Below are 8,155 nucleotides of genomic sequence, written 5' to 3' on the forward strand. Positions count from 1 at the left end.
CCCGAGGTTGTGCCCGAGGAAAGTTACAAATGTAAACTTTGCTAAGAGTAATATATATTTTGCCCGAGTTATTTACTGAGTTATTAAACAGTGTTCATTTCTGACCATATATGGTTTAGTTTAGTGTGAACTTTGATAGTTTGAATCTGAGTGTACATGTTTGTGTGTATTTACTTATAGGAAATGGATTTGGTACCGAAGGTCCCTCCCACACTGTATGCCTCGTCCCAGTTGACCTATCTATCACACCTAGCGAAGACATCCGAGGCCATTAAAAAGAAACTTACCCCTGGTCATCTTCGTTTATTTAGGAAGACTGCAGTTGGGCATTTGCTTGATGTAAATCTCGTCTTTAACGGGCCACTAATTCATTGTTTGCTGCTTAGGGAGATATATGAGAGTCGTAAAGACACCATGAGTTTTAACTTGTTTGGTAGTAAGGTGTCCTTTGGATGAAGAGAATTTGATTTAATTAGCGGCCTAAAATATTCGACAGCCACCGTTATGAAGGACACCTATCCTCTTAGGCTTAGGACCCTGTACTTCGATGATAATGTAGACCTAACCTTGGGTGAGTTCGAGAAGAAGTATGAAGTGCTTTGTTTCGAGGATGATTGGGACGCAGTGAAGGTCTCCATTGTATACTTGGTTGAATTTGTACTTTACGGGCAGGAAAGAAGCATGAAGTACGATAAATAAATATAGACGACTAGGAAGGTCTTCATAGTCTGCTTGGAATAGTAGACGACTGGGAAGTGTGATGCAACCATGACTGGGCAGCTATCGTTTGAGAAGACTATGAAGAGTTTGGAGCGAGCACTTGCAAAGAAGACACTTGAGGGGGCGTTGAGGAAATCGTACAGTCTGTATGGTTTCCCGTGGGTGTTCCAGGTAAATAAATATATGTAAATTTTCACTTTAATTTGGACATACTAATTGTTACTAACATTATTTGTAATTTGTATAGGTGCAGGCGTATGAGACAATATCTTCCATGACGAGCCGAGTTGCCAAGAAGATAAGTGATAGTTTGATACCCGGCATGCTTCGGTGGAGGTGCGGTCACTCGACAGGATGGCTCGTGCTGGAGAGGGATATATTCCAGTCTATAACAGTAAGTCTCGCCCTTTGTTATGACTTGATTTCAAACTGTGTCGTATTGATATCATTTTTCGTGCAGGCCACGATTAGGGGCTTAGAACCGACTGCGGCGGAGAAGATGTTTTTGAATAGGGTAATCGAACCACCAACATCAGATGAATTGGAAACTGATGAGGAAGTCTGTGAACGTCTAGAGACTAGCCAAAAGCCATACACAAGTATTTGCGACGGCTTGCAAGGGTGAGTGTTTCATTCATTAAATTTGTATTATAGAATGTTTTCTCCATCTCCCTCATGCAATATTTCATTTTATGTATAGGGTCAACCAGTCGACCCATCCGATATGCGAAGAGGCAGAAGAGGTGACGATGTTGGTGGATCGGGAAGTGCAGGCGACAGAAGGCGTACTCATGAGGAGGCAACGGATAGTCATCCCGAAGGCGATGGACATGGGGATGCAGTGGGTAATGGACATGGGAATGCAGCGGGCGATGGACATGAGGATGGTGTAGCAGATGTCCATGAAGATGCAGTTGTTCAAGATGTCCAGAACGAACAAGTGGACCCCGAGGTAACAGAGGTTGACACTGTTGCGGTTGGCGAGGAAATAACCGTGGACCTCGATATAGATCTAGTCGATACAGGCGCAGTTGGTAAGGAAAAAACCGTGGAACCTGATATAGATATGGTTGGCACGCCTTCTGATCATCACAAGGACGTCCAGAGTACGGGCATCGGTACGTCGAAACACGTGGGAGATGTTGACCCCGACGCCATTCAGTACTAGTCACCGAACATGTATCTCAATTGCTGTGCACTAACTTATTTTGGTTGGGGTTACGTTGACGTTGTTCTAATGATAACATCCTTTTAGGTTCAGATTCTGGACAATTTGTCGGATACTGACACTAACCCAGATATCGTATCCCAGTCACAAGCATCCGAGGAAACACAATCACAAGGCCAGGCACGTGTGGATGATGGCGACGTATGTGTGTTATCTCAGCCAGTCATGCGTCCACCCCCTTGTCGTGGAGAACGGGAAAAGAAAAAGCCATGGAAACTTGGAGGGTCCTACGAAGTTAGAGTGGGTGGGAAGTGAAAAAGGGTGATTGTGTATAATCCACTTCTAGATCTCCCAGCTACAAAGGAGGTCAAATTCCAAAAGTGGATTGAAGACTACGAATCAAATCGTTCGTCCCGAAAGACACTATATACGTACAGAAAGAAGCAGTGATTTCGTGACCTACTTAGGCCGAAGAACTGGTGCACGAATGAGGTACATAGGCTTAAAATGATGGAGGCTAGGAAATCCTTATTTTTTTTTGTCTATTACTTTTAATATGACGGTGATACTTGCAGGTCGTTGATTCACTAGTCATGTTCGTGCGGAAGAAGCTGGAAGAACGTACTGACCTATGTTCTCGCCAATTCACCACTAGAGACACTGTGTTGTCGACGTCCCACGTAAATGTCTGTTACTCTATTTTTGTTCTCTATTTCTTATCCATGCCTAACAAAATCCATATTAAATGTACAAAACTTTTTTCGTCGAATCGATGGTCTATACGAGCTGGTGAAATCAAAAAATGCCACACCAACGTAGGCGGCAAAGAAGTATGACTGGGATGCGTGGGAGAGTACCGTCATGGTATATATCGACGGAAGTCATTCGGAAGAACCCGCTCAAGTGGCGTGAGGTAGAGGCTGTCTATTTACCCTTCAATGTCAACGACAACCATTGGGTTATGATATGCATAGACTTCGTTGAAGGTGAGATCGTTGTCTGGGACTCCCTGATGGCAATTACCCCAGATGCATCATTGGAGGAGCAACTGAACGTCATGCGCGCAGTTATCCCGCCGTTATTGCATAAATCTCAGGCCATCACGGTACGTCCAAACCTACCAATGACACCATGGCGAATTAGTAGGGTTACGTCGACACCACAGCAGTTTGGTAGTGGAGATTGCGGCATTTTTTGTGTTAAGTATTTTGAATATGATGTAACAGGGACTTCTTTAGAAACATTGAGGCAAAACAATATGTCATACTTTAGGAGGCAATTTGCCTTCCGGCTATGATCTAATAAGGCAGTTTGGTGATCAATTGTACGAAATATTTTTCCATATATTCTCTATAATCTCTATTCGGTAATCATTCGGTAATAATTTTATTATCGGAAATAATCAAGTGTACGAACTATTTTTCAATATATTAATCATTTTAATCTCTATTTTCGTAGCTCATTGAATTTTACGACCGGGGTCAACTATATCTTGGCTGAGAATTATGGAATTAAGAAAAATGTGCCAACCTCGGGCTTCGCCTCGCTCGAGATCGAGCTCGAGAATTTTGACAGAATCTGAAAATGATCCAACCTCGGGCTTCACCTCGCCCGAGATCTAATCGGAAATTTTGACAGAACCTGAAAATGAGCCAACCTCGGGCACTACCTCGCCCGAGATCGAGCCCGAGAAGTTTGACAGAACCTGAAAAGAATTTTTCTTGACTTGGTCTATTTCCTTTGCAATCCGAAATGAACCTACAAAATACATCATTTGAATGCCAGCAAAACCATAATGTAGTAGTATTTACATAGCACACATAGTTCTGACTAGAATGAAACAAAATTTAGTAACAACCATATCATTCTGTTCGGAGCGACTACCTACTCGTCTTGCGGTCGTGTCTAACGCTTCCACATCGCCCGCATTTGTGTACCTGTCGGACTTCCCGACTGATGGTATTCTGGCAATTTGGCGATGTCCAACATAAGGAACAAGTTTTGGTGGCTTAATCGTCCTCGGCACGTAGTCATCCGGTAAAATCCATTCTTCCTCATCTCCGAGCGGGTACACGCGTTCGACATAAGCAAGTATAAGGGTTTCGACTTGGTACCTATCGGAACATAATGAATGCACGCTAATGTTTCGAAAAACCGCCCCAATAATGGCTTGAGAGCATGGAATCTGGAAATAGTCAAATTGTTTGCACGTGCAGGTCTTGCTATTTAGGTTGACACTTACCTTGAACGTACCATCATGCACTTCGAATTCGAACCGATCAATTGGCATGACATGATGATATCGAGCTCGTTCTGCCGCTTCTTTAAGAATATTCTCTGCATATTCAGTAAGAACTGTTCCTTGACTAGAGACAACCGTCCGCCTCTCATAAAACCATTGTTGTAGTAGAGCTCAAAAATTTTCAAATAGAGCTGTTATTGGCAAAGTACGAGCATGAACAAGTACCACATTCATGGATTCAACGAGACTCGAGGTCATTTGGTTATACCTCATTCCAGGTTGATATGCACGAGCCCACTTGTCGAATCCGATGTCTTCCAAATATTTCTAGACTCTTGGGAATCTGGCTAATTGGCCCCAATAGTAGCGAAACTTTGATACATTGAACGCCTTTGTTACTTTATAGAAAATTTTTATCATTCCCTCGTTTCTAAACTTCTCATTCAATTTCATCGCTACATGATGCATACATGTGACATGCGCTGCATCAGGAAACACTGTTGCCATGAAGTTCGTGATACTTTGATGCCAATCAGATACAAAAACCAAACTGTTTACGTCACCTATACAAATCTTAACCCGCTCGAAAAACCAAGTCCATGAATCATCAGACTCCTTATCGATAACACCGAATGCAAGAGGGTAAATTTGGTATCTATTGAGGATGCAATAAGTAGTACGTCCTTGTACTTCCCCTTCATATGTGCTCCGTCAATCATAAGTATAGGTCGTATGCAACTTCCAAAACCCCTAATCGAGCATCCTAAGGCCATGAATGCGTACTTGAAGAATGTGTCGTCCTCCAATTTCATGTGGAAAACCGTTCCTTGATTCACGGCCTTCAGAGCCTTCCATACTTAGGTAAAGTAGAGTACGACTGTCTAGGCGATCCCATCAATAGGCCCAGTGCGACTTCTTTCGCTCGTGATGCCTTCTCATATCTGATATTGACACCGTAATTCTTTCGCATATCATTCACAATATCTTTAGGCCTGTAACGACGATTGACCTCCTCAAAATTTGACTTTATCAATTGACTCACCACCCAACTACCGGCTTGTCAATGGTCATGTGTCAGTGTTGGTCATTCACAACTGTGATTCTCAGAAAACGTTGAGATGAGAAAGTTATTCAAACCTTTGATTCTTCTTGCACGTAAGGCCCATTTGCATCCTTCTTCCGTGCATGCAATAGATAATAGTTTTGTAGTAGATTTCTTAACTTTGTACACAAAATTCCTAGTGATGGCAAAAACGGCCAGTTTAAATCGTAATTCATCCTTAGACCGAAAAACACTGCTAACTGAAATGTCGTCAACAGAATCATCCTTATTACCAATTGTATCGATCTGTTCTAAGGATGCATGCTGACCATCAGTAGTTGCACAGGGGCATTCCTACTTACAGACTGTACTTCCACAACAGGTGTTCTTGATGATGGATCACCACCACAAACTGGGTCCTCAGCTTCATTATCATCCTCATTCTCAGTTTCTATGTAATCATCATCCTCATTCTCAGTTCCTATGTAACCATCATCCTCATTCTCATCATCATTTTCATACTCATGGTCCTCATCACCTCCATCATCATCCCACTGACCGAAGTGTTCTTGTTCATCGTCGCCTAAATTTCATTGGACAATATTGTCCGTCAATGGAGTCATAAATTGTACAGAAGATGGCGGGTTGACAGTATGTGTAGGTGAATGCATGTGATTTAGTGGGACAGGAGAAGAAACATTTTGTTCTACTTGGCAAAATGAAGCGAATGTTTCGGTTTGGGGATATAATGTACCATCATGTGTGTTACTACCACTACCTTGTCTTTGCTTTGGTACAACAGATACATACAAGGGCACTTGAAAGAGATGTGGAGGGCCCATAAGGTAAAAACCAAAGCTATTATCATCAAATATATAAAAGTTCAGCACTTGGTACTCAAATTTGTAGATAGATTGTAGAACTATATTGAACATATCACGATTTATTCTAGTCATCCTAAAGATCGCACTTACAAGGTCTCTATATGTTATTCCTTCGTCAACATTCAACTCACCCATAACTCCACCTTCGTATACAGTGTCTGTCTGATTCCACTAACCCCCATAGATCACAAAAAGGCGAACCATTTTGTTCTGCATTACAAAGCACAATTGAAAGACAATTAGAGATGGAAAAATTATATATATCCCGGGCGAGAAATATATTTTCTCGCCCGAGGTGGAGTTCAATATGCAGCCACGTCCGAGGTGAGTTTAACAAACATTCCGTTTTGAAAACCTCTGACCCCGGGCGAGAAAGTTTCGTACCTCGCCCGAGGTTCATAAAAAATATGATTCTCGATCGAGAATCATATCACCTCACTCGAGAATGACCCGAAAATTAAAAACACATAGTGCAGGAGGAATGGACAAATGAGTTTAAAACAAAATAACAAACGTTATTGTTACTCCGACTGTAACAAAAATAAACCAAACGAGGACCAAATAAAAACACATCTTTTGAAATGTAGACATCAAGCAAGATTATTGAGCAAAAGGAGAAAACATAAAAAATGAAGAACTACCTCTTCCAAAATCTTGAAACTTCCAAAGAGAATATTCACAATGTTTTTCAAATTTTTAAGGATTGTGCAGAGAGAATATTCACGATAAGGACATATGTTCTCTAAGGTTAGTAATGACATGTACTGATTGGTTTTGGCGTGCATTGAAGCTACCTTGGACAAGAATTTTTCTACCTTGGCCGAAAATTATTCCAACGGTCATCTGTTACATTTAATGGCATTATGATCATTTCATGTGCTTTTGACACATCATTAATGCTAAAAGTGGGTCAGTTGGACACATTTTGAGGGATGGGTCATTTGAGCATTTCAAAAACTTTTGAGGGCCATTTGAGTCAAATTCCCAATGTTTGTGGGGGTTTCATCTCAATCTAAGTGGCAATAGAAGAAGTAATCCACTTATATTATAAACTTTTGTTAGTTTTTTTTTTAGTACATGTAGGGTTGGGGATCAAACTCACAATCTCATCCTTGCTCCGTTAACTTTTCAATGTGGGATCCTTTACATCAGGGACCCAATAAACATATTTACCCCCTCCACTTAAAAATTTTAATTTTTAGATTTCAGATCTTAAGTTAGAAACTTACCAATTTTAAACATTAGAAAAATATTTGATTTCTGTAATCAAATTTTAAATAATTTTTTATTTATTTACTTCCAAGATACTTGATTTCAACACATAGAACATCAATTTTTAAATTAGATTTTAGTTGCTTGAATTTGATTTTTTTATTTGGAGTTGATTCCTACCATTAAAGTTAGTTGTTTTTACTAGTTGAACAAAATAAATCCCTACAATTAAGGTTTGTATGAATTATTACCCCATTCTAAGTAAATTTCCTTGGATAAGTTAGATGTTTCTGTAGCACAAATGGATATCTCTAACAAAATCCGCAAAAAAACAATTTTACAGACATTCCTCCCTCCATGAACATTTTTCAGGTATCCATCTTCTAGGGACTGATTTTTAGTAGTTTTCTTATTCTTCAAATTCAATTACTTGTTGCTGCAATAATATAAATTTATAAAACCACGTTTACAGCTTTTTATTCTAAAAAATCTTTATTTTACTTATGTACAAATTATTTATTTATTATTATTATTATTTTTTTGTCATTTCATGAATTCTCTTAAATTCTCTAGCATCACTCATCTTCATCATCATGAGGTCCTATCATCCTAATATACATTCTTTACTAATATGCATTCTTTGTTTCTTCTAGATTTCAAAATCTAACTTTTATTAATTTAGTAAATTGTAGTAAATTGATTTCCTTACAATTATGGTACATATTTTTTGCTACTATTTATTGTTTAAAAAATTCCTAAAATGTATTTTGTTTCAAGAGTATATTTATCCAAAATAAATTTTAGGATTCTATGAAAATTGTCCTTTAGCTATTTTTATAATAACTAATAATTTTAGCTATTTTTATAATAACTAATAATTTTAGCTA

At 39.4% G+C, this 8,155-nt stretch overlaps 2 protein-coding genes across 2 annotated transcripts; both read left to right on the top strand.

Annotated features, from left to right (window-relative positions):
- Window positions 1-107: 107 nt before the first annotated feature.
- LOC148208966 (uncharacterized) lies at window positions 108-3,208 on the top strand. Its single transcript, XM_088117861.1, has 6 exons — window positions 108-891; window positions 968-1,114; window positions 1,181-1,341; window positions 1,421-1,899; window positions 1,976-2,380; window positions 2,464-3,208. The coding sequence occupies exons 1-4, from the start codon at window positions 769-771 to the stop codon at window positions 1,611-1,613; spliced, it is 624 nt and encodes a 207-aa protein (XP_087973987.1). The 5' UTR covers window positions 108-768; the 3' UTR covers window positions 1,614-1,899; window positions 1,976-2,380; window positions 2,464-3,208.
- Window positions 2,721-3,185, top strand: LOC111022296 (putative ubiquitin-like-specific protease 1B). Its single transcript, XM_022299462.1, has one exon. It carries the CDS (start codon window positions 2,721-2,723, stop codon window positions 3,183-3,185), a length of 465 nt encoding a protein of 154 aa, XP_022155154.1.
- Window positions 3,209-8,155: the final 4,947 nt, after the last annotated feature.

This window comes from Momordica charantia (assembly GCF_013281855.1).
Source record: "Momordica charantia cultivar OHB3-1 chromosome 9 unlocalized genomic scaffold, Mcharantia_2.0 BLBB01000009.1, whole genome shotgun sequence".
Lineage (NCBI taxonomy): Eukaryota > Viridiplantae > Streptophyta > Magnoliopsida > Cucurbitales > Cucurbitaceae > Momordica > Momordica charantia.

Coding starts and splice junctions, on each gene's coding strand:
- LOC148208966 (XM_088117861.1), top strand. CDS start 769: ATGACTGGGCAGCTATCGTTTGAGAAGACTATGAAGAGTTTGGAGCGA. Junction 1,115..1,180: donor ATATATTCCAGTCTATAACA/GTAAGTCTCGCC, acceptor TTTTTCGTGCAG/GCCACGATTAGGGGCTTAGA. Junction 1,342..1,420: donor ATTTGCGACGGCTTGCAAGG/GTGAGTGTTTCA, acceptor TTTTATGTATAG/GGTCAACCAGTCGACCCATC.
- LOC111022296 (XM_022299462.1), top strand. CDS start 2,721: ATGACTGGGATGCGTGGGAGAGTACCGTCATGGTATATATCGACGGAA.